The sequence below is a fragment of the Poecile atricapillus genome, chromosome 7, assembly GCF_030490865.1.
Source record: "Poecile atricapillus isolate bPoeAtr1 chromosome 7, bPoeAtr1.hap1, whole genome shotgun sequence".
Taxonomy (NCBI): Eukaryota; Metazoa; Chordata; class Aves; order Passeriformes; family Paridae; genus Poecile; species Poecile atricapillus.
Window position 1 is genome coordinate 19,416,094 of NC_081255.1, and position 26,681 is coordinate 19,442,774.

At 38.4% G+C, this 26,681-nt stretch overlaps 1 protein-coding gene across 4 annotated transcripts; it reads right to left on the reverse strand.

Moving 5' to 3' along the window:
- Positions 1-1,522: 1,522 nt before the first annotated feature.
- SH3GLB1 (SH3 domain containing GRB2 like, endophilin B1) lies at positions 1,523-24,382 on the reverse strand. 4 transcript variants are annotated; one of them, XM_058842773.1, is made up of 11 exons: positions 24,085-24,382; positions 23,481-23,544; positions 21,115-21,256; positions 18,437-18,565; positions 16,645-16,778; positions 16,163-16,255; positions 12,654-12,677; positions 8,697-8,786; positions 8,125-8,225; positions 2,972-3,203; positions 1,523-1,995 (listed from the first exon to the last, which is right to left on the reverse strand). In XM_058842773.1, the coding sequence occupies exons 3-11, from the start codon at positions 21,149-21,151 to the stop codon at positions 1,888-1,890; spliced, it is 948 nt and encodes a 315-aa protein (XP_058698756.1). In that variant the 5' UTR covers positions 21,152-21,256; positions 23,481-23,544; positions 24,085-24,382; the 3' UTR covers positions 1,523-1,887. The 4 variants fall into 4 exon arrangements, with proteins under 4 accessions (XP_058698756.1, XP_058698752.1, XP_058698754.1 ...); XM_058842769.1 differs by lacking the exon at positions 23,481-23,544 and having other exon boundaries at positions 24,085-24,381; XM_058842771.1 differs by lacking the exons at positions 23,481-23,544; positions 24,085-24,382 and adding an exon at positions 23,590-24,075.
- Between the last annotated feature and the right edge of the window lie 2,299 nt (positions 24,383-26,681).

The window sequence follows — 26,681 nt, forward strand, 5'->3', positions numbered from 1 at the left end:
CTGAATGGCCATCATCATTAAAAATGCTGCTCTGTTATGTTTTATTGCACTTAAATATGGAGTAAATAGTCCAGTATAGCAAAGAGTCATTCTTAAAAATTATCTTGAATATTCTACAAATTAAGTCAAATGAACAATATTGACTGGAATTTAAACACATTTCATAGCAATTCACACTAGAGAGGACTGCAGAAGATCATCACGGTGGTGTTCAGTCTTTTTGCTTCTCAACTGTTGGGTTTTATCTTCCTATTACTGTCATTCAATGCATCATGAATGATTCATGGTTATTTCTACTTCATCAGTAACTATTATTATTGCTCTCTCTAATATTTTCACTTAATAGACAAAATAAACTTAGGATTTTCTTGACAGTTACCTCAGGAAGGTTGCAATTGAACCAATGCAATATATTTGTTTTAATTTAACTTCTGTACTCTAAAAATGGAAGAGTCTATTTTTGGAAGTGAAATTCAAAACAAAAACCATCACTTTTAAATTAAATAGACATGACACCTAAATTAATATAGTTTTATCCATCCTACCGAAGTAATACCTGTTGCTAAATGTTTCATCACTACATGCTTGCAATGGCAATGTTAAAAATTTGTTAAGGAAATGTCATTGCAAACAAAGTTACTGATCAGAAGCAGTTAGTTAAGCATTGGTACCAGTGTTCCCTGAGAGCTAGAGTGGACTTCTGGTAATGTTGTATCATGTGCAAGGAGAATAATTTCCTTCTCGATGGACAGAGTTTCCTTCTACAAGTCCAACCCAATTAACTAAATATACTGAAACTAAGAGTAAAAGAAAGAAAGGAAGATTCCCCTCAACTACACTTCTAAAATCTTTTTACAGCTTTAAAAATCTGCTGCTTATGAAACACTAAAGGTGCAGTGCTTAGGAAAATATTCTTTCATTTACAAATAATACTACCTTCGATAAAGCCATTTTTAGAATTAAAATATTTTTTCCTTCCTGCATTAAAAGGAGATTCTCTTGCAAAGCAAAATGCCTAAAACTAATTGAATCCAATTAGAACATGACAATAAACTGTTGCATAAGAACTGGGGATTCAGAATTTCATTACAACCTATAATCTGAACAATTGTATGCTCATCTATACAGCTACTTAAATGTAGGGAGACAGTGCATATTTGGTTAGCAAAATGCAGTGCTTAATTTAACATAAAGGTTGATTTGCAGTTGAAAGAATTTTTATAATTACTAATCAAGCTGAATTAGACTCTTTTCTGGAAAGCAATTAAAGGAAAAAATACAAGGCAAGGTTAAAAACAAGTCAGAATGCATGTCCCTACTTTGTGTCAATCCACCTAGGTGCTTAAAATCTCAGCATACTGAGAACTTGCCTTAAGTTTTCAGAGGTGACAAATGCACGACACTCAGCAGAAGCCACGTGTGCCTCAGCACATCTGAGCTCCACACGTGATGGGAACAGACCCCCATGGTTTATGTTTCATGTTTGGTTTTGGTTATTCAAATAATATGCATTACACATGCATCAGTTCACAATAAGTTTATTTTATGTGAAGAAAAGCTTTGCCATTAATGAAAAATTTCAGTAGAAAACAGTACCTCCTGCTTTCAATCTAGATTACTCAAAAGTAGAAGCTTGTATTAGTGAAAACTTCAGTAGAAACAAATCTGTAGGAAACGTTCTTGGCACATGAAGTAAAAGCTTTAAACACATTAAGTTTGAATAGAGTATTGACCGTGCAACCATGCTGGCAGAAAAGCCAGTTTTTAATGGCTGGTATTTGTCCCTCAAGACAATAACATGGAAGACACATAAACCTGCTTACGTAACGTTAATTGTATATAAATATGGTGTTGCCATAATTGACAGTCTCTATTCAGGCCAACCATTTAGTTCAGCAGTTCTAAATAAGTAATAGGCACTTTGCCTTTCTGATTTCCCCTTTCACCCATCAGCCAGTCTGAATCCATGCCAGGGATACTGTACACTGTTATCACCTACAAAAAGAGAAACACGTTATTATAAACTTCGTTTGCAAGGAAGAGAGTTCCAGCCTATCATCTGATTCCCAGTGTCTTGGAATTGAGATTAACCAGGTTAAACAGACCATTTAATATGACCATCCATGGAACATAATCTAATGCTCATAAAAATTATTTCACTGGTCCATGGAAAAGAATAGACACAGTATCATATTTTGAACTCCCTTTTTTCTGTTGAAATTCTATTAATTACTGTTTTTTTTCTATTATGTTTTATTTTTAAATCTTGTGTATCCACCCTCAGCCTTAACAGGCAACCTAAAAGAAACTTCTGTGGAGTGCATGATAGAAAGACAGATGGTGTTGATCTGCTACATCTCCACAGAAAATCTAAGCTCATGTTTTCTATCTAAGTCACTATCTAGATAAGTAAAAAGTCAAATAAAAATATTGAAGTAATGCACATTTAAAAACAAAAAAATCCTAAATTATTTTTTTAATTTCTTCTTCAGCATTATTACAAGGTGGAACTCTGTTCCAGCACTGTGCTACATCATCTCTCTCCATCTACTTTGTACACTCTCTGACTTACGACTACAACTGAACTGGAACACGAATAAACACAGCACAACCTTCATCATCAAAGCAAGAAGTAGTTGTATTTTCATATTCTTCCCAAATTGCAATATTCAGTATTTGAAAGACTAATGATATTGATAACAGTGCTAAAGGTGTGGCAAAAAGAAGACTGCGGAACTGCATCTTGACTGTCTAGCAAATGCTCTCGCAAGCTAAGATGGTGTCACAGATATTGACTCTCACTCCAGGATATTAGGATGTATAGGTAGAAGACAATGCTTCAAGGGTATTATTGAAATTTAATTTTAAAAAATCAGCTAGACAGACTTTTTGATATAGCACATCTTAACTGACTACTCACAAGCATTCCCATTTTATTTTCAAATTATCGAGGTACATAGAAAACTCTTACCTCATCTGCAAGTAGAGATAATTCACTGCTGTTTGCAGCATCATAATCATAGAGAACTCTTGCTTTTCTGCTGCCACTTGATGACCTCAGTTCACTGAGGCCTGAAGCAACAATTGAATTGCTTACTGAAGGCAATGAAGCAGAGGCTGAGGCCAAGACTGGGGGAGTAGAAACACTCTGCACAGGAGTTGTGGAAGACTGATTGTTGTTAGAGAGGAAAGTAGATGGAAAGCTGTGAGAGAAAAAAAAAATACTTCTGAGTGAATCTGTTTTGCACAGGACATTACATATGCCATTACATGGCATACGTGCTCCCATGCCTAAATTAGCATTCTTATTCTTATCAGCAATAAACACCAGCAGATAGCAGTATGAGAACAGCACTAAGAGTTGTATAACATAAATAAAGATATTTGGTCCTGATAAGTAGCATAAATCAAATCAACATAATTTTGAAGAAATACTGCCACCTTAAAAAACCCTGGGTATTTGTCTCTTAAAAAAAGGCAAAACCAAGAAAGCCCTGTTGGTCAAACTTAATTCAGACTGTACTTTGATAAACATTTCTTTTGACAGCTCTGCCAGGAAAAGTAGCCTCCACCTCCTCCTGCTCATTCCTCAATTATGTGGTTACACAAAAGATTGTGCTGACGAACCAGATCAGGGAAATATAATACAACTTAAAACCACAGCCTCTCTCTGAAAGCAAGAAAAACCACACAACTATTTTTGTAATCTAAATAAGTTCATTGATTCAGCTAACTTCATGCTGTGAAACAAAATGTATTTTTTACACTAAAAATGAATATATCAACTTAAGATCCTCATTTCTAGGTCAGGCTGCTACTTGCTCAGTGCCAGCTGTAGTGCTTGCCAGACCCTCCCATGAAGTCAATTAAACTCATTAACCTGACTGAAAAAGAGGGGGAAAAAGTGTATAATCTCCTACTTAGCTAATGAGCTCAGTCACAAAAAACTGTTATGAGTGACAGAGCAGATAGAAGGGAAAGCACAGAATAACATGACTGAAAAATGGAAGGAGCAAAAAGGAGAGCAAAGCAGCAAGAGATTTTGGGGCAGTGGAGTAGGAAGAATGGACCAGCAATGACGAGCTCTGAGAATGCCTCATGGCACTCTGCCCTACATGCTGGGATGCAGTTCTGTGGCAGGCTAAACTCATTTATTTAGCAGCTGATATAACAATTTCTTGTCCCTTTGCTGCCTTACTTGGTTCTAACATCCATCTGGATACTACTTTAAGAGTAGGTCAACAGAGGTTTCAAAAAGTGGCAGAGCTGATGCAGTAAGAAAGGGCCAGCATCTAGGAGGTAGAGTGAGTCACGATGACCTGTAACTGTAGTTGCATTTCCTTCCACTCTTTTGACCAGTGAATTCCCACATGTAACTTTCCTCATCAGTCCTTCTACATGGATACCTTTTCATGAACATCTGGGATACAAGCATATTACCTCCCCCTCCTTTTGTTTGCCCACTCTTTTAACATAAGGAAGATCTATCCATACCACACATATAAACCCACCAGAAAATAACCTCATCTCATCCCTTCCCACCTCTGCTCCCCAGTCAAATTCTTTCTGAAGGTGCAGTTCAGTAGCAACTCTGCCCACATAAATCCAGATCAGTATATTTCCATCACCATGTCTGCAGCATTACTAGTGCTCATATGATTGTACGAGGAGCTGTTTTAGGGAGCTGATGCAGGTAAAAACTAAACCTATCAATGCAGCAACTAACTTTTTTGTTCATGTGACAAAGAGTGGAACTAATGCAACCCATATCTGTAACAGCTGCAGCAGTCACCAAACAGGGTGGACCCACTCCTGTACCCCTTTTTTTTGCACAAAAGCTCATACTCTATAATTTGAGTCAGATCTAAAAATCTGCTGCTTTTGATTCAACAGTCTGAACTAACAAAAAAATCAGGAAGATTGCTAACTTTCCATAGTTAACATGTTTAAACATGTTCACCTTGCAGTCACAATTGTATGTCACTGAAAGGAAAGAGCAGCAGTGCAATGTGAAGGACAGCACTAGCCCATTGACAGAACAAATTGCATGTAAAAATTGGGAAGACTTTCAGGAAATTGTTCTGAATTTAGGTAGCAGCTTACTACTGTGCAAAGGAGGAAGTCCCACTTCCTTCTCTTAGCATACCTTGACTCCATTTGATCATAAAGAGCTGGTTCAACTTACCAAGAACAGACTGCAACTCCACCATTTATTTTTCCATTTGTTAGATTAGTTTTTTAAACTAGTTCATCATGTTGCCTGAACAAATCAAACAAGCGGAATAAAGAGAGCCAAAACCAGACCCCAGGTTTCTGTAGGTATAGCTAAGCTGTGCCTCATGATGTATTTATTACTTGATTAACTGGCATTCAACCAGAGGGATTTAATTTTAAATGACAATCAGCTGTTTCTCAATATTGCTAAATGACTGTTTAATATACTGCTAAACCTGTTCTCAGTTAACACAGTAATTACCTGCAAGTCATTCTGCACAGTTCAAAGGGTCACTTGTTTGTATAGTCAGTGGAACAGAAAGCCAAAACTTTATAACCACTCTGTCAATCAGTGGGACATTAAGTCTCATTCCTTTTGCAAAGCCATATGTAAGGCATTTTACTGGAAGGCTTTAGCTATACAGAGGTTGTCTGGTTCAGGGTTTTTTTATTCTGAATGCTTGAGCAACAGGAATTTCACAGCTTGCAGAGTAAGATATTAGTAAGAGAATCTGAAAAAAAATGATGCCACAGCTTATATTTGTCTGTCAGGGAAGCTGAGAAACTTCAGCGCAAAAGCAGTTACCAGTTATCAGGAAGAAAAAAAAAGCAGCCAGAGCACCAGAATATTTGAAGCAGATTTGTTTAGTTCATTCTAAGGTACTAAAAGTAAGAATAAAGGGAGATTTGATTTAAAGAATCAATCTAGCCTCACAGGAGGCGAAGCTGTACAGAGATAAGCAGCTGGTGCTGCCTTGAAGAGAAACATCCATAAAAACATGTCTATGTTCTCTAAAGAGAGCTGAGTACAAGTTTTCCCCCCACCTTCTTTCCAGCTGCCTCTGGAGGGTACATCAGGAAGAACAGTGCTCAGCTTAGGAACAGGGAAGGGGTTTACGCCCTAGATTCTGACCCAGGTAAAGCATAATATGCATCTCCTCAGAGAAGCAGGTTTCTGTTTCAAGTAACAAACTGATGTCACTTAGAGGCTGAATGCCTCTGGTCCATCAACAACCTCAAAACAAAACTCAGTCCTTCACAGTTCTTGGCTCTTACACGAGAATATTGCGCAATACTGTTCTCAGATGTGTGAAAAGCTGTGTAACTCAGCACTATGTGTTAACCAACACAGCACTGGCAGACACAACCCAAATCTAGCTGAGCTCCCCAAGTCGTTTATTTGGTCTGCATGTGCCCACATTACCTCGGGCACAGAACACAAAACCTACTCATCTGCTTATTTAACTCAAGTGCTACACACCACATCCCTATAAATGGAGACACTTCCAAAGCCAGGAGCACAACCTGAGACCCTGTCCTTCTCTGTTATACTTCAGTGGGATTTCCTTGCACCAGGAAGGAAAGACACACCCAAGATTTAATACCACAACTATTTTAATCCACATAGGCAGAGAAACTTCATTTGACTGTTAGAGGCATTTAGAATTTTGCAAAGCTTCCATGCTTTTGGTCTTGTACCAGTCATAGTAATTTTATTAAAAATACTAATCAGATCACAGCCACATAAAGGAACATCCTTCTGATTTCCTAAAGGCACTATTTTCTTCAAATCCACTTCTTTTTATACCTAGTAGCAATTTCCACAAATTTTAGACAAAAACAGCAGTTCTGGGACAAGCTATACATCCTAAAGCAGAATTTAAAGAGGAACATGTTCTTCCTTAGAATAAGGGTATTATGTTTAAGGCCTTCTGTTATATTAAAAATATCCTCCCAAAATAGTTGTGTAAATATATTTAACTTAATTTCTAATTTAAAAGTTGCTTTCTCTTAGTACCATAAATATTTGTTTTCAAGCTTTCAAGTCCACAACTTGTATTTATTTGTATACATTTGTAGATACTTTATAGTTGAATATGTGGAATGTATTAAATTGGGACGTAACTTCAAAGACGTAGCTTTTTTTTAGATTGAGGTTTTAAATACTTTAAACTACAGTTTAATAGTTTAAAGTCTTTAAACTACACATTTAAACAAACTGAGGAAATCAAATGCCACAGGAAGTTGCAAGTCAGGAAAAGGATAAGACTCAAGAACACTTTTGTTTTTACTTCCTCATCAGGGAAAACATAAACAGAGATACCTCAGAGACAGTTACCTACAATAGGCACTACAGTAAACTTCTAAGCACGGACAATTCCTCAGTGCATGCACTCATGTAAATAACATGATCTGTGTAACACTAAGAAAGGGTGACTTCTGAAGAATTAGAATAGACAAGCTTTATGAAGTGTAAGTATGTACATCTCTCTGCATTCCCACCAATCACACATAAAGGATAAAGACCACAAACTAATGTCAGTTTCTTCTCTTACTTTAAAAATGCTAAACCCATGAAACAGTAAAACAGGACAAACTTGTTCATTCTACTGTGTGTGCTCTGGGTAATAGATAGGATGAAGTAGATTTCTCCCTATATGATATCTATGCTGGCAACTCAGTTAAGAGTGGAGAACAGGGTTTCATAAGAAAATCAGATAATGACCTTTAGTGAATAAAGAAGCAACAGAATTTATAGGAAGTATAAAAACTTATCCCACATTGCACAGTAGTTTAGTAGCATGAAGCATAGGACAACTAAAGGATTATAAATAAATCTCTAGAAATTCCTTTTTGTCACATTGATGTTACCAAGAGCTCACATTTCTCAATTACACAATATATAAAATCTCAGTAGATCAACTCTCAAAAAGCATTAGTGTTGTGTGTAGGCTTAGGGTAGGAGTTGCACTGGGTAATTACATATTAATTACCTGAGAACAGATACATTTCCTTTCAGTCCAGCATGCCTGTGTGTCCACCACTGTTATATCAGTGTAAGTTTTCATACTATTCATAAGCATTTATTAAAAACTGAGCTTTTTCTTGCAGTTTATGCAGTATTACTACCTTCCAAGTTGTTTCTGGAGATCCAGCATATATTGGTAACATTGTGCATAATAGGTCATCTGAGCTTCGACAAAGTCATTCAGGCAGCGGAGATGATGTGCCTGTAATACAGCAAAGAATTCAAGTGTTTAGTCTGTAAGTTAATCTTTCTACACTAGAAAGAAAGAGTAGGCACCTTGTCAGGTGCTAATGCCAATACTGGCACTTAGGGATAAACACCAGATAGGCAGAGTGCCTGGATTTACCAGGTAAACAGGATAAAATGTCACAAAAATTCACATACTTGAGTAAACATTTTTGTGGTTTCAACACTCAATTGATCTGCTGAAATGGAAGCTGGGTATAAAGAATGAAAATTAAAGCTTCTACATTCTGCAGGTTAATGGGAAAGCAAAGTTAAATTCAGTTAATATTAAATTAGAATTAAAAAAAAAACAAACAGCCCTTGTAGTTTGATGCTTTAATGCACGAAGTGAAACCTCATAGACCAGAGCTCTCAAATAGTTTACTGCAACTATTTTCAGAAGGTGCCCTGATATTGACTTTCCCCTCAACACCTTTTGGGTACTCACATGTGTGCTGCTGATTCCTTCCAGCAGCAGTCTGGTAATCTCTGCTTGACGGTCAAATTCACTCTGAGTAATTCGCACTTCCTGTTCAGACTAGAAATAAGAATGCAGGTCAGGTACTGGTACAGTGCTCTGTGCTACACCTGCCCACGGCAACAGTCCCACTTGATGCAGAACTCCTCATACAAATGCACGAATCACAAGCTTAGTATTTGAAATGGGATTTTTCTTTGCAGATATTCACTAGGCAAGAACAGTAATTGCATTCTGGGTTCAGAAATGTTGAGGCCCTGTGTACACAGCAAGCAGCTTTATTATCAGACACCTACTACACGTGCAAAAGAAAGGCCAGCAGCATTACCCCACCTCTCCCAATAAGAAACAAAGTGCTCACTGGCCCAACCACATCTGCACCAGGGGTTTGGTCAGCATACCCAGTGGGAGCCAAGAATAATGTAATTTTTTTCTATAAATCAACTTAATAGGTCTCTGATGAAACAATTCAGGGTAAATCTCATATTACTTTTGCCAGGTAACTGCACAGAAATCAACTGTACATAAATCTTGGATGTGAAATTTTACCAGGATGTCTCATAATTTAAGGCCTTATATTGGCCACCAAACCACAACAAGTATTTCTGGAGCTTGTCATCAAGAAGTCTTTGAAAATAAATAAATCTGAACTATAGAAAATGTTCTAACACTTGGTGTTACAATTAAAGTAAAATTTCATTAAAATGATGTCATACAAATTTCGTATTTCAATAATTCAAATTTATTCCCTGTTACATATAGTTCTCAAAAATTTTTAACTAAGTTATCAGTGTTACACTAGTTTCACAATACTTCAATCTAGCCAAAATTACAGTACTTTGGAGGGGGGGAATAAAAGAGGACACTAAACACATATATAGAGAATATGTGCTCTAAGATTCATTGTTCCAAGACAGAATGTCCTCAGCCTAGAATCTGGATTACTTCGCCTCAATGCTTATACTTATTCAGTGCCTTGTTTCTAAAAACAAACCCAAGGGCAAAAATCTACATTAAGTCCAAGATGCAGCAATTATTATTCTCAACAAAGGAGGAAATATATTTTCAGGAAAATTAATGAGGTGATACCAGTAAAACTTAGGTTTCAAAAGCAATTTATGTGCTTGCAAATATTCTGTTCTTGCATGCAGCTAATGTTAATCAGTATGAAAAGTCACATGGAACCACAGAAAAGAGCACAGAAGAATGATAGTCACCTAAGAAATGGTTTTCCATCTGAAGTTGCTGCAGCTGTAAGGGCTTACACAGTAATTAAACAGTGAAGAAGTATCTAAAGAGAACTGTGCTTCTTACTCAAAACTGAGATAAAGTGTTTGTATCAAGTTCCAAACTAATTAAGTCTTCAAAGTTTGTTGAGGAAAGAATCTTTGCTTGGAATTTTCTGATTAAATTTGAATTACTATCACTGAAATCCATCTGTCAGTCTTTGAGAGAAAACATAAGAACAAACAGACAAGAAAGCTAATCTGATAGCCAAGAGGGGAAGAAAAGCAACATCTTAATTTTCTTTTAAAAACCCATCAAAGCAATAAGTAAATCATTTATCTGGAGAGAAATAGTTTTGTCTCTTGCTTCTGTGAAGTCAGCAGTTGCTAATGAGTTTCTGTCTCCCTGTCAGGTAAGTAAACAGAGGAGAATAGGAACTTACAAGAAAGGGACATAGCCATCAGAATAATTACGTTTGTTTCAACAATGTTCTAGGAAAACAACTATTTTCTGTAAGAAAAGGAAAAGAAGGTAATGTCGTAACATGTATTAACTTACTCAGTACACAGTGCCTCAAAATATATTTACAAAAGCCCAATGTACTGGTTTTATAGAGATTTACATGAACTGAATTATGTGATGTCTTTAATTAGTTTTGCCCATCCCTATTTTCAGTACTGCTAGGTGAACAGTAGCAGGACAGCATATCTATTCTACACCTGGGGGTAAAGGTGAAAACCTGCTGACTTTGGGAAGTCTGCTGGCTTTGGCCTGATCACCTTTGTTTCTGAACAGTGAAGAGATCAAGAAGACAAGACTAGATTTCCCAGCTGCAGTTGTATTGTGGTTTTAGAACCATTAAAAAGCCTCACTAGGTACATCTCATGAAGACTCCTCAAAATGGTACTTGCTCTGAAACTACTGAATATGACCCCAAGTTTTGAATCTGAGTATTCATATGTAAATAATCTCCCCAGATTTCACACAGGAGTACAGTACCTCTTAGAAATACTGTGCAATCCTGCAGTGAAGGGACAACACACATATAAGCACATGAAATCAAATCACCTCCCTAATGTTTTACTAGACATGCTTTTAGTAAAACACTGGTAGTGGATATATAGCTGTGCCTCGTATTTAATATTCCTTCTGAAATGCAGAGTTAGAAGAAGCAAAAGTTTGTCATTGCCACCATAAACATATTTTATTCTAACTCAAAAAAAAACCCACTGTAATTGAGCCAGAGATGACAGGATGGTCTGAAATTTTAGCTGGGAAGCTTATATTTAAATTGAAAACATTTATGAATTTCCTCCTCCAACTCTCAAACTCCGAAGGACAGACTGCCTTTAGGAATGTGAATGGATTACTGCTCCATTGGTTGTACATAATGTTGTCGTTTCTTCTCAATAGTCTCTGCTATTTATATACTAAATAAAAAAGGGGACTTTGAATTACATAATTTATTACAAGAGCTAAAGTTTTTTGTCTTCTTTATGCTACAGTTAAGCACTTTGTAGTCCTTCTTCTTTCCAAGACACAATCTGTTAAATTTCACTATCCTTAAAATTGCTTCTCCTTGTGTCTGAAATGCAAATAGCTTCAAGATTAGTTTTCATTATAGCAGTATTCTTTCCCTGCCATTTTTTCCCTCAATATAGGACCAGCAGACAGGTTTCCTGCTTCCAAATGTTACTTTACTTAATTAAATAAATAATTCTCAAACTTTGGGATCAAAGTTGACTTCACCTTCCTTTTACTTTAAATGCCTGCCTCCTTCCCTCTGAACTCAGTCATCCTCACCTGTGCGCACCATAACTCACAGAAAGTTGGAAGAGCAACTCCCACAACTCCCAAGATCTCACTTGAAGCTGCATATCCCAGCTTCTCCCTACACCTCCCACATCTGCCTAGCTAGTTGCCCATTAGAAACCATACTCCAAAGCCCCTGCTCTCCTTCTATTGACATAATTTTAATTATCCCTCCTTTACAGAAATCAATAAGAAATCCCTCCCTCCCTGTCAGCAACCCCCTCACAGCCAGTTGCCAATACTGGTTTGTCAGAGCCAGTGAGCCTGACAAACAGCCCTTCTCAAGGCACTGCAGCAGCCCTGCCTAACATTCCATTAGCTCCTCTGAGTTTGTCCCTGGGCAAGGGATGGCATGACAGAGAAGGCTGCAACACCCCTCCCAAGCCTAATGCTAAGCTTACAAACTAGCTCTCAGGACAGGTGCAGTTTTCAGATGTGCCTACCCCCTAACTTAAGCTGCTGAACGTCTAGTGACACTGGGGAGAAAGGCGAGGTGTTCCATGTTCTGGGCAAAACTTGAAGATCTGTGTTTTCAGGAAAGTTTAGACTACTAGACCCAAATGTTTCTGAAAATTTTCAAATAAGCTCATTCTTAACAGGATACCATACCAGTAAATTTTGAGAGAAGTCCTGTAGATGTCTATTGTTTCTTGTCCCATGAGAATCATATGGTACTGGTATTAAGTGACAGCCAGAAACAGCTTACTATAAACAAGCCCCAGGCATTGTTTTGCTGCTGAAATCTGAAAGGCCCTGGAGGGGCCCAGTGCATTCTGATGTAATGCATCAGGCTGCCAGCATCAGACTGAAATCAACAACGTGTAATATCCTTTATTACAGTACAAGTTACAATTTCAGAATTCCACAATTTTTAAATGGTTTACTTACTTTTGTCACTTCCTCAGCCCATATCTAGTCAGCATTAAGAGTGGGGGAGGAAAAAATAAAAACATACAAACTTAGACATTGGTGGTACCCTATTACAGTATGTAATCACACTGGCTTTTAAGTACTTTCCTATCCTCAGAACTTCACAGGGATTTAAGGAGTGCTACAAGTCAGTTGCCCAAAGCCCTTGATGTACAATGAATCTATTATGAATATGGATAGCATTACATCTATGAAACAAGTTAGATACTGAAGAGAGTGTGACTGGTAGAATTCATATATTACAATAGTCTACTTAAAACAAGCTATTACAATGCAAGACATAACTACTTAAAAAAACAATATGAATCAGACAAACTAAATTACCTTAGGAGGAATTTAAGTTACCTAAATGTGTGATAATAATGGAAAAGTATGGAAAACTATTCTCATTTTTACATTGAAACAGATGAATGCTTTCTCTTGCTAATTTCATTACTAGTTTTCTATTTCACAAGCACTTTGACTGAGAGCTAAATTTAATTAAAAATGGTACAGAGGTATCTCAAATTGAGTATTAGAGTAGTAGCAAGCAGCACAGCAAAATCACAGAACAGCAAGGGATTCAGTCTAAAAGTTAATTACTTCAGCTTGCTCTTTCAATTCCCTCTCGCAATGCGGTTCTTTTTTAACCTTCATCTTCTGCCATTGTAAGATGACACAACCAGGAGTAGGAAGAAATGTGTATAAAGGTTGCAGGAGCAAACTGTAACAAACAAGTTTATTTGCTCCTTTTTTATCTGATGACAGCTGAGAAATCTGGAAAACTAAATTGAGATGAGACCCAAAAAGCTGTGCAGATCCAAACCCCAATCAGAATGGGCTGGACATACAGTCTATGCTGCACAAAACTAATGAATCCCTTTCTCAGGTGCTTTCACAACTATGATGCTAGAACCAGCTGCAATAGGGAGTCCTTGCAACAAGTTTAGGATACATTGTACTCTAAGTTAATGGCTAAACTTCTGTGACATTATTCAGCAGCAGTTCTTTGTAACACATTGCTTGAAGGGAATAATTTCTACATACTCCTGGCTGTTTCACATAATTCACTCGTACACATACTAAAAAGATAAAAAACAAATTCATTCCTTTCCTCCAATAGCTAAAAATAATTTCAGAAGTGAAAAAATAACTCATTTGTATCCTAAGTTTACATTCCTAAAACCCACAGAAATTAGAATATAATACTGTGTATTTCAAATTATCAGAAATAATCTGATTAAAATAACATCCAATGCTGTACTGACATAAGTGTATTTAGTGCATTACACCAATCCAAAAATGAGCTGGATAGCAAGAGGAAACATTTGACAGGAAAATGAATGAACACAGGAGGCCAACAAACCTTTAGCCATTTTACATGCAGCAAGTTGAGCATGTAAGAGACATTTACCATAATGTTATTCTCTTCAGGCTGAGAGGTGTTTAGTTGCTTAAGTGTACAGATAAAAAACAAAAGCAAGTTACAACACTGTGAATATAGCAGGTAAATAGATTATCAGCTAACCAAGACTGTGAAGTGAATACAGATAAACAGAACAGTTTAGATTTGGATTTCAAACACTGAACTAAGCTGTTTCAGTTGTACAATAAGCATGGAACAAGTAATTTTCAAATTATTTTTCCCAGTTATAAAAATATGTAATCACATGTAGATAAAATTTAGCACTTTAACCTGTCACAGAAAATGGTAAAGCATAAAAATTTGCATCATAGCTCAATACAGTTCACTAACCTAGCAGTCCAGCCCTGTTTGTTAGGTTTCTTCCTCTATAAATAAGACAGCCAGCAGAATATGACCTATTTGCATCACACCTACATCCAGGTTAGTTCTCACTTCTATGTTGCAGAGGATGAAGAACTGCAATTTTGTTATTTCTGCTGCCATTCTACAATCTGATACTTCTTAAACATGCACATTGTTGTCAAAATATAATTAAACTTAAAGTATAGGCAAAATAGTGAAAAGGTTTAGAGTTTCATGCTCTTCCAGCACTAAGTTACTTGTGCATAAAACAGCATACTTCCTGTATGAATACTTAGGATCAAGCAATAGCAGCAGCAATTGGCACCAAGCTCTGAACGACTGCACTGGTGATGGAATTAAAACTTCAGGTTTATTTATATATATATAGACACACACACAATTAATACTAGGCTCAAGGGGAACAACTCCTTATGGCCTTTTTACTGCTTTATAAAGTAAGGTACATGCCTGCTACCACACCACAAAGGAAGCTAATAATAAAAACCCTTGTTGTTTTTTTTTTTAAACTTAACTCTGAATAAAGTCAAGGAAAGGACTAGTTTACTATCCAATGCTCCTCTATCCATTGCTTCTAAATTGTAGATTTAGGGCTGATCAAAACCCTTCTCTGTTCTCCATTGTTAGTCTTACAAATTAAGAAAGCTTGACAAATAGAGAAGGGACTTGTTTTGCATAGAATTTATGTAAGGGAAAATGCTTGCATAGACTTAAATGTACAGATGGTTTAAATACAGAGGGACAGTGTGCATGACAGGGACTGACACACAAGAGCAGAACTGTCAGGTAGAGATTATGTTAGTTTTCAGATGGACCATGATCCCAAAGATACAACCCACTTCAAAGCTCAAGATGATGTCTCTAAGATCTTTCAGGACAAATGCCCATTTGGAAAAGCTAGCAAAATCTGACAGTCCTTCTCCTGCCTCTCCCTCATGTACACTGTCCCTGTGTATTTAAATTGTATGGATTTCTTTATTTGCATGACCCTTCCTGCATGAACCCTTTTAGGAAAAATCACTTCTCAGTCCATCATTATTAGCTGCCAAACCTTTAGGAATGCAGTCAAAAGATAGCTATGAAAATACTGTAAATATATCTTGATGAAACTACATACTACAAACAGTCCATTCCTTCATTGAGAGCATTTTAAGAGTTTAAGAAGCAGTAACCCTTTTTTCCCCACTTAATCTCCTTGAATAAGCATTTTTTGAGGGAGTCATAATAGTTGTCATGTAAGTTGAAGTGTCTCACCTCTAATGGTGTAAAATAGTAAGCAATACATAAAGAGAAACCAGAAATCTTTTTGAAGTAGAAAAATTAAGTAGATAGGTTCATCAGCTGAAAGCAATTATACACACACTTCAACATTTGCAGGAATTTAAATATTTGTATTTACACTCATACTGGGAAGTTATATCAATTATTTTTTGACAGTATAGGCTCATCTACTATAAAACAAGAAGAGAATAAGTAAGCTCAGCTTGATGGAATATTTAAAAGTAGAAGACTAACACCTTGACCAGTAATTCACTTCTGTTTCCTTGTGTTCCACCAAGGCATTTCTTACAAAAGTATCTAGAAAAACAACCAGGGTAAGAAGCTAGGACTGGAAACATAACCTAGCAGTCAAGCTGATAAATACGTATCAATCAGCCTGATAATTATGGACCAATTAAAAAAAAAAAAAAACTCTACTTACTGCAGCCCGAGCTTCTGCAACTTTTGCCTTCTTCAGTCTGGTTTTTGCAGCATCCAGATCCAACCTTTTATTTTGTAACAGTTTACGTTCTTTCTGAAAGTGAATTAGGTTAGTTTGTGAGAATGGGTACACATACTCACAAGTAAAAGACGGTCTACTTGGAAGTGCTTTTAATGAAGTACCACATAAAAAAAAAGTTCTTCAGTTGAAGAGAGGCAGAATTAGATCCTAATTATTCCCACACAGTTTATACACAGTATGCATACTTCCCATAGAACAATAGGTACCAAACAAATGTTTTCATCATTATTTTGCCTTTACCTCAGCAAAGAAACAGAAAATACTCCAAAGGCACAAATTTTGCTTGAATTTTTCTATGTTAACTTGAGGAAAGTAATAATACACCATTATCTACTACTACATTTTGAAGACTGACAGTTACAGTTGGTGTGAAATTCTGAAAAATGTACAATTCAACTTACAGTAATAGTTTTGTAGTCTCCTTCAATAAAGTTCCTTAGGGGAGTGAGAAAGTTTATAGCAGAAGTTTGAATTAGTTCTCTGTCTGCTGCCCCAATTCGCTTTTGTGTTTCTCCACATTTAATGAGTGCATTTCCTGCAAAGGAAAAAATATGTTAATCATATTGTTCAGGCAGGGGGTTAACAAAACAGATTTCTACAGTCAGGGAAGTTTAGGCCAGCAGTTTGAAAAACAATCCAATGCCATGAAAAGGGCCTTCAAAAGAAAGAAAATAATGTGCAAAAAACTCAAACCCTCCCCAAAAAAACCCACTCCAAACCCAAAACTAAACATCAAAAAACCTCAACATAAAAACAAACAAAAATCCCACACAAAAATAAATTACCACACAAACAACAAGTGAAACCATTTTTATTGCAAACAATCACAGGTCAAGGCAAGATTTCAATGAGACCACATTCTAAAAATGGAACTAACTATGGCAACTCCATAGAGAGCACCTATTTCAGAACTGGATATCATACCTACTTATTTTAATCCAACAACTTCCTCTCCTAGACAACATTCTTAAGACAGGAGTAGTTGGTAGCAAGGAAAAAGCTTATTAAGATATGGAAAAATAATGTGCTTTTCCTCAGCCCCACCTATTCAAACTTCTAAATATGCATTTATACATGAATTGAGCAATACTTTGAAATTTAGTTGCAAGATAAATATTGAAACTGAAATTAGTGTATAAAAAGGAATTTCAACAGCCTGACACTGCTTAGTTAGAAAGGACATAGTGTTCAGAGAATAAGACTTCATGACACCACCTGAAACCCTAACAGTGTATCTATATGCTAACATTTTATCTTATTTGCCTGAATTAAAAAAATTCTGCAACTTAAGGGACAGTGTGCCTCTAAGTACAACTCTGTTAGATGTTAAAAAGCAAGACTTGAGGCTGATGATCAGAAGAAAGGCCACAGATACATAAAATCATGTGGAAGTAAGATGAACAAAGCTTGCCATTATTGATTTTGGCATAAGAATTCCATAAAACATTTACTTTTATTTAATTGGATTTTCCTTTTTTGAAAAGGAGCATCATTATTTACAAGTTTTCCCTCCGACAGTAATTTTGAAGAAAGAATTGAAGAGAGTGAACTATCAGACTTTGCATACCATAATATATACAGACACCTGCATTTTTCAGTTGTTTAAATTAAATTAACAGCTGAATTTGTATCAACAACTTTAAGAGTTGAGGAGAACACTAGAATTAGACATTTAAATTAACAGCAGTGTAAAAATATTAGAGGTAATACCCCCAACCATCCTGTCATAGGTATATAAATTTACTAGAGAAAGAATAAAATTTAGATTTTTTTCCACTATTCTCCTTATCAAAATATTATATATTAAGAAAAGCAGGAATACTGTACAGTTAGAGAGGTTTCTTACTACAGAAGCCAATTTCAGGTAACATTTTCACTCCAAAGAACAAACAAAAATCAATAAATACTGTCAAATGTGCAGATGTGTTCCTCTAACAAGGAAACTAAACTCCAAAAGTAGTTGTTCTGGTAAGATAACTATCCATCCATGAAGATGGATGACCATTCCAACTGCAAGTCCAATTTCTAGATTTGGACAGAAACATCATCACTCATCTCCTAAAGCTCAGTTATACAGCAAGTCAACTCAAACTGATACAAATGTCATTAAACTCTTTTATCTAGAGGAAGAGAAGAAATATAATTTTATATTGTTAAAAAAACCCATTTATCTATGTTTTTTTTACTTCTTACCATAGGCAGTTCCTGGGCCAAATTCATTCCCGGCATCAATCATATACTGGCCTAGTAATTCTGGATTATTCATGCGACTTGGTGCTTTGCGGTCCAGTTTCTCATAGACAAACTCTTCTATTCTGGCATCTAAAAATGTTTATTTGAAATAATTATTGTCATTTAAAGCACAAGTTAGAGAAACAAACAAACAAGAAAAAGGAACACAAAGAAAGAATTTCAAAATCCAGCCATTAAACTCAACATTAAGTGAACAATGCTAAGCTGGAGATCCTGTTCTTAAAAACTGACCATGTTCCATGTTTGCCATGCTATGTTCAAGTGTTTCCTAGAGCCACCTCAGAAAGTGAAAATTTATACTTTTCTTCTCCATTACCACAGTTATACAGCTTTTCAGAATTTTGATCAGAAGTCTTCACAATAAGACCAATAACAGAATACTTCTTAAAAAGCCAAACTGTCTTCTGTTCCCCCTCCAGAAACAAGATCAAAACTGTTCACTACAATTAGCAATTGGAATTAAGTTCAACAACTACTCTAAGCTCCCTATGAAGATATTCTGAAAGTTTGATAGCCTCGGGAATTATTTAATCTTTCCCATGCTCCCTTGAAACACTCTGAAAAAAACCAAAACATTAAAAGGTATTAGAAAATGTTTCATTTCGTGTTCCTGTATTTTCTTAGTCTAAGCAACAAAATTATCAGGAAAACTTGTCAAGCTTACATGATACCCATCTATCATAATACTAAACCACAGGGAGCTTCTTAGGTGGAAAGGCCTCACACACCTAAACAGGGACTCTGTAATTTGAAAAGCTAACTCATCAGATATAATACCCAATTTCTCTGACCAATTGCTTTCATTTCCCACCTAGCTGGCTTTATTTATACAGCCAGTATGAACTAATTTCAGCCCACAATAGTACAGACAACCACAAAAAAGTTTTCCATTGAACAAACCTGACACTTTAATACTACCTGTTAATTAGACAACTTTCAACAGCAGCGGAGTAAATAACTATTCTCTCATGGAAGTCACAAAAATTAATCTAAGACAGACAATTATGGGTACCAGTGCACTCCCTTGGCAAAAAGGGTGAACCAAAAAGAATCAAAAGTGATTTGTTTTCTTTACTCAAGCCATAATATTTATCTTTTACTAAATCACAAAAGAACTGGAAAAAAATCTAAATTATTAGACTATTACATGGGTCTGATCTACAGGTACAATTATAAATGGGACTGAAAGTGATTTTTCCTCCCCCAGACAGGGTCACTCCACTAACAACCACTAAAAGCAGCTCCCTGCAGCATGTGAGCCTTCTCCCAAATAAGCCAACAAACAGCTGAAGTTACATTCACAAAGATCACTGCTCAGTGCTGAGTATTTTTAGCTGTCAGAAAATGGACTGGTGAGCAGAACTGAGACACTACCATATATCATCCTTCTACTGAAACTTCTCTTTACACTTTCACTAGCCTCCAGTCAGTGCTTCAATACTCAAAGCTTACAAGTTTCTGAAAAAGTCCAAGACATATTATAAATACTGAATTGAACAAAAACGACAACTATTTCTTCTGGCTAAACAAAAGTAGAAATTTGAGCTAGAACATTCTGCAAGTTCTACTGCATCCTTCCCACATGATTAGTTGGTTTATTTTTTTTAAATACTGTTTTTATGGAGCTAAAAGATGTAACACACTTCCAAAGTAATACTTCAAACATCTCTGTAATAAAGAATTTATCTACTTGGCATTAGAGAAGTATTAGCAGTTATGATTTACCTTTACTAATAAATCCTAGCTCAGTATGTCACTACAAGGAGAATATTTATGTTTTCAGTGCAGAGGTAGTAGCAGATTTGTAAAATTATCATTTGAGCAAACCTAAAGGAGGTTTAAGTTTTTCAGTGAAGTAGTTCATCTGTGGACTAGACACCAGGTCTTGACTTAAAATCTAGATCTATACATTAAACAAATTCCTATAGCTCCAAACCCTGGTACAACAGTAGGATGAGTCTGAAACTGACCTCCTCAACATCACTACTCATAGCAGCAATTTCAGAAACAAAAAAAAATAGCACACCACAAAACTTCATTTTTTCTGCCCGTGTTTTTTTTCTATTACTGTTACAGTAAGAGACTCAACAATGATGAAATCATATTTGACAGTTTTTGTATTGCTTAAGTAGGGTGCTAATTCTTTAGTAATGGAATTGTTAAAGACAGGTATTTTAGTTCATCTTGCCTGCTTCAAGCTGATTTGTATTGTGAAATAATGAAATAGTAATGAAGTTTCTTGAGCCACTGTATCTACCCCATGAAGAACTTCAGAGTTCTTACAGCTATCCAAGATATCTGGAATTAGAATGGGAAATTAAATTAAACAGTAAACAATTCAAAAACCCAATCAACCTGAGACTAAGCAGAGTATGGAAGCAATACAGCAGTTTAAAAAGCTCTGTATAAAGTTTTCCCCATTTGAAAGGTTCAGAAGTACCAGCAATTGGCAGTGTCTCCAATTCTTACCAGCTCTTCAAAATGTGCTTTGCATAACTGCAGCCTTCAAATTTTAAAACTGCCATATTTAGTCATTACTTATGCAACAGCTATTGCAGTAAATATTTACATATTTATTGCATATCTATTAATTCAAAAGTTGAAAACAAAAACCTTACTTGGATTTGGCTGCAATAAGACTTCTGTTTGCTTCATTATTTTTTCTGTCCACAATTTAGTGCATTCTGCTTTGCTGAGAAGGTTCTCCAGGTGAGCATCCAGTTCAGTCTTCTCTGCCTGACCAAGCTTTTCTTCTGTGAACTGCAAGTTAGGTTAAAAATATTCAGTTCATAGAAATAATTTTCCAGAACAAATTTAAAACGGTCACTTGTATCAGTCTGAAGATGACGTTTTAAAATATATAACCATTACCCAGTCATCAGTAAAAATCTAAGGACAAATTTGAAAGCTATTAAGTTTACCAACATCCATACTGTCAGGTAAAAAAAGGGGCAGGAGGATGTTAATCAAACAAGGATGCAAAAGGTAATTTATAACATTATGAAGAAATCCTCTGCAAAACTTGGTATTGAGAATTCTCACATGAAGTGTTTTGTCCAATTTTCCACACTGTGCTTTAAAACAATAACCAATATGAAAGTCCAGAGGTAATAAAGAAAAGTGTACTTCAGTCTTGTATATTTTGTAATTGTTTGCCAACTACCCTCGTGTAAAATCTGAAGACAAAATAGATTCCCACGGCAGCTACCTTGAATATAAAAAAATATCCTGTCCAGAGGAAACAGGACAAAAATAGGGAGTTTAAACTTCAGTAAGAAGATTTAAATTATAATTAGACATTAAAGGAAGCTTCTAAAGACAAGGATTAAAAGCTAAAACAAACTTTCTTGGGAAGTTGTGAATTATATATTTTTGGGGGTGGGGAGTATTTTGCTTTTTAGAATAGGACAAACCAGTGATTGATAAACTCTTTAAATATCTTGTTATGCCTTACAGAAACACTAAGATGACCTCTGCTGTTCTCATCCACGCTGTGATTTCAGTGACTGTGAAGTACAATATAACTTCATTTAGCTAAATAAATCCATCAGACAATTCATTTCACTTGATACAAAATTCATGCCAAGTCTTACTAATCCACAAGCAGTTTGTTTTTCAATCTGAGACAGGGAAAAACTACACATTTCACATCAGGGAACCAAGCAAAGCCGGAAGTGAGGGTATTGCCTGTCTCTCTTCAGAGCAGTAATTCCTCACAACAATGATGATCTCATCCCTCGACAGCCCCACCGTTCAAAGTCAGGCATTCTCAGGAGAATCTGGTTTATAATTAAGTCACTAACAAATTTACCAATTAGGAACTTCACAGGACTGGAAGCATTCAGACTGTCCAATTTCATTCTTAACAAGTTCTTTGGTGGCCAGTAAGAAACAGAATACAATAGAAATAAATTGCATTGTCCAAGTTTGTTTTAATTTTCATCACATGTAGATTAACCAACTTGGATAGCATGCACATCTTGATAAGTGCTTCTGGCATTTGCAACTCTACATAAAAGCAAACTGCAGTCATGAGAAAGTTCAGCTGCTGTATAGGGAAGAAGGGAATTTATTCATGGATGTACTGGTATGTATGGATGTACTACCACTACTACTGTTTAAAAGGCTTTTAAAACTATGCCAGGTGTTCTCAAAAACTTTGTACAGATTCTTTACAATACAGTAAAAATAGTTCTGTTTTTTTTTCTAATTACATTTAGTTATAAAAGTATATAATTTTAAATCACAGAAAAGAGTATTTGTATATAAAATCATTAATATTTCCTATTAAAATTTCCATAAATTCTCTCAGCAGTGTGAAGATTGCTTAGTGAAGACCACAATGTTAGATTTCACATATTCACTTAAATGAAATCACAAGGTCCCATCACAAGGGTGAAACTGCATCTCCTTTTCTTCCTTTGTCCAACAAGAAAAGAGAAAAGAGAAAGTGGAGGCTGGAAAGGAAGTCAGTCTGGAAAGCAGGTAGACCTGGAAGAAGACAGGAGTGGTGGGGGAAACATGGAAATACCTTCATCACAAAGAGAAGCCACAACGACTGCTTTAAGTTAACTTAAATTTGAACAACAATATATTTTTGACGAGTTTGCATTTTCAGAGCTCTGCTGTGCTGAGCATTGGTTCTGTTTGAATACTGAGATTTAGGGCAATACATCAGACTGATCAGACCAGATAACAACGCTAACCATGTTCCAAACCTGACTGTGACCCAGCAAGAACTCGTAAGAAACTGAAGTGGATTACCATACACTGCTTGGATGCTCATCTTCATACAATCTGTTCAGGTTTGATTATATAAGGAAAGGGGATTACAGCTCAAGACAAGCGCTAAGGAACAAAAGACAGTTATAGTGCCCTTACTGCGAAGAAAGGGGAAGACCAAATCGGAAACAATGGGCTATCAAACAAGCTTAGAAACGATACCAAAGGTAAAACAAACCAAACAGTCTAAGCAGACACATACCGGACATTCATGTGCCACATCAGAGCTCGACTTTTCTGGATCAGGCAGCGATATGAACACGTTTCTAGCAGACAGTAAAACCCAGGTGCTTATTTCAGGAGAGACACACCTTTGTCCTTTGCATGCACAAAGTCCGGCCGTATCTCCCGGCAGCTGATGCGCACCTCGTGCCCCCAGTGCTGACGCCTTCTCCCCTCTCTGCCCATCTGACCTTGGGCTGTCTCACCCCCGCCAGCCCCCCGAGGCTGCTGCTGTGCAGCCAGCCTGACGAACCGCGAGCCTGCCCAGCCCGCGGCCGAAGGGGCCGGCTGGAGGAGAGTCCTCGCAGCAGCCCATCGCCGCCCGGCCCGGCCAACGCTCCGGCCTCGCCCCCGCCGGCACAGCCGGGCCCGGCGCTCCCTCCGAGCCGGGAGCCCGTGGCGGGCCCGGCCCCTCCCGGCCCCCGGGGCGGAGCCGAGCGCCCCGGCCAGCGCCCCGCACCAGGCCCAGCGTTGGCCCGGCGGAGCCACCCACGGCCTCGACCCCGCCAGGGGCGTCCCCTCCCGGGGCCGCCCCGGCAGAACCCCGTCCCGGAGAGGCCCTGGCAGGGGCGGATGGTCCGTACCTGCACGGCGCGGCTCAGGAAGGTGCCCGCGTCGGCCGCCAGCTTCTTCATATTGAAATCCATGATGTTCATCTTGGGCGGGGGCGCTGACTCAGCCCGGACACCCGCGGCGGCGGCGGCCGCTCCGGCCCGTCCCTGTGGGAGCCGCCGGGGGCGTTACCCGGCCCGGCCCAAACGCAGCTGATTGGCGGAGCCGCGGCGTCAGCCCAGGGCCCGGATCGGCCGGGTGAGCGGCGCCGGCCCCGCTCCGCCCCGGCCCCGCTCCGCCCCGGCCCCGCTCCGCCCCGGCCCCGCTCCGCCCCGGCCCCGCTCCGCCCCGGCCCCGCTCCGCCCCGGCCCCGCTCCGCCCCGGCCCCGCTCCGCCCCGGCCCCGCTCCGCCCCGGCCCCGCTCCGCCCCGGCCCCGCTCCGCCCCGGCCGCCTTCCTCCCCAACCCAGCTCTGCCCCGGCCCCGGCCCCGCTCCGCCCCAGCCCCGCCCTGCTCCAGCCCCGGCCCGCCCCGCGCTGCCGTGAGGGGACGGTGGGCGGGCTCGCATGGCAAGGTTGGCCGCGGTGCCCCGGCGGATTTTTCGTCCCCGGTAGCTCCGGGAGTTATCGGTGGCCCCAAGGCAGCGGCTGCGGCTGCTTCGAGGCCGGGTCAGCCCGCCCGCCAGCCCTGGGCGGAGGAGACTGGGAGCCGGCCGCGGCCTTTGCCGTAAAGCCTCGCCGGCAGGGTGGGCGGCAGAGTCCCCTCGGCGGGCGGAGGTGACCCTCGGGCACGTCTGTCCGCGCCCAAGCGTGGAAATCCCGCCGCTCCAGGCACCGCGGCCCTGCCTGTCCGGGGGCTGGGCCCCTCCGGCCCGGCTCTGGGAGGCCGAGTATCGCCCCCGCTCCCGTTTCATGTATCTTGAGTTTTTTAAGTCAAACTTTGTCTTCACCAAAACCAGTTTTCGGATGGAACGTCAATATGTAAGCTGGGGATGAATTTTTAAGAAGTCGTTCAGAAAAAAAGTGTTGATTAAAAAATGTTTGGATAAACATCTATTGAGATGCAACTAGACATTAGCACCAAAACATCACAAAGAGAGTTTTTGAAAACCTTTACTACAGTAGCAAAACTCAATGGCAGTAATCAAGGAAAATAGGAGAAAATAGTCTCTACTTTTAGAAATTCCCATTATTTTAACATCTCTAATAATGATTATTGAATGTTCAAGAAGAAAAAAAAGGACCTTTGACATGGCCAGGAATTAGAAAGCATCTACATTGTGGCATCATTGTCAGCAACTTAATATACACAGGTTGAAAATGATCCTGCTCATTCAGTTAAGTAATTTACATCATAATCCAAATAGTAAGTAATGTGTGGCTGAATTTGATAAAGTCAGAGGAAATCCTATGGCATTACGATAAGAGGTGAATTCCAGAGAAGGGAAATAACTAACAATCAAAGCAATCTTGCTTACATGCAGGTCAGATTCCAGGAATTAAATCCAAAACAAAACACAGGCTGTAAAAAGTTCCTGTTGTTCCTTTTATCCTGATGAGAACAGGGCCTGAAAGCTATTGTGTATATGTGTTTCCTTTTCTTGAGTAATTTTACCTTTTTCAGCTTGTATTGTCTTGCTTATACATATGTAAAAGTGTTTGCATTTGAAAACTATATGGCAAGTTTGTTTCCATTTCCTAAAATTAATGTTAGTGGTATATAGAAGTCCCATGAGTCTCTCTTTCAAGGCCCATTACTATATGGCCTGATGAAAGCTGATGACAGTCATGTAAGTGCTGGTTGCAATTCACTATGATATCACATCAGCATATGTAACATCAACATAAAAATATTTTAATTGGGATCTGCAGATGCAATTATTTCACTTCATAACTTCCATTGGTGCTAAGTTACAGTGGTTGATGGATTTCCATAAGAAGTTGCCCAACAACTGAAAGCAGTGCTGCCTGAGCTTGTAGCAGAAGCATCACCTCAGCTGCGATGTACCCCAGTAATGCCCTGTCTGTGTAGTATTTACAGGCTGGAATGAACAGCCATCGAGTCAGTCTAACTCTTCCCAAATCAAAACACTGCTAGTTCTTCCCTGAGGCTTGCAGCCTGCTGCAGCCCATGACATGTGAGCCTCGCCTGCCAGAGAGGAAACTGCTGCTTTGTGTTACAGTGTCTGGTGTCCTTGGTATTGGTTTTCCTTCATAAAATGGCTGGATGTAAGAGGAACAAGACTCCCATCCCTTAAGCCCTCATGGGTTAGAGTGATCTTGTAGGATTTGGAAAACCTACTTTAAGTTGCTGCTTTCCTGAGGAGCCCCAAACAGAGTAGTACTATTTCTTAGGAAAATGCCTTAAGTAGCAAGTATTTCTACCATGAGCAGATGGGCTGCTTGGCATGTGTACAGCACTGGATCTGGTGTTTCAGTTCTCACTTTTAACATCCTTCCCCTTTTTATGAATGTTAAGCACTCAAAATGTGAGTGAGGGGGAGAAAATAACTCTTCAGCTAGTGATTACTACATTTATCCAAGAGGAGGATCTGTTATACTGCATGATCGTATAGTTCATTTGAAACTCTAGTTCAGATAATTTTTTCCCATTTTGTATTTAATGTATAA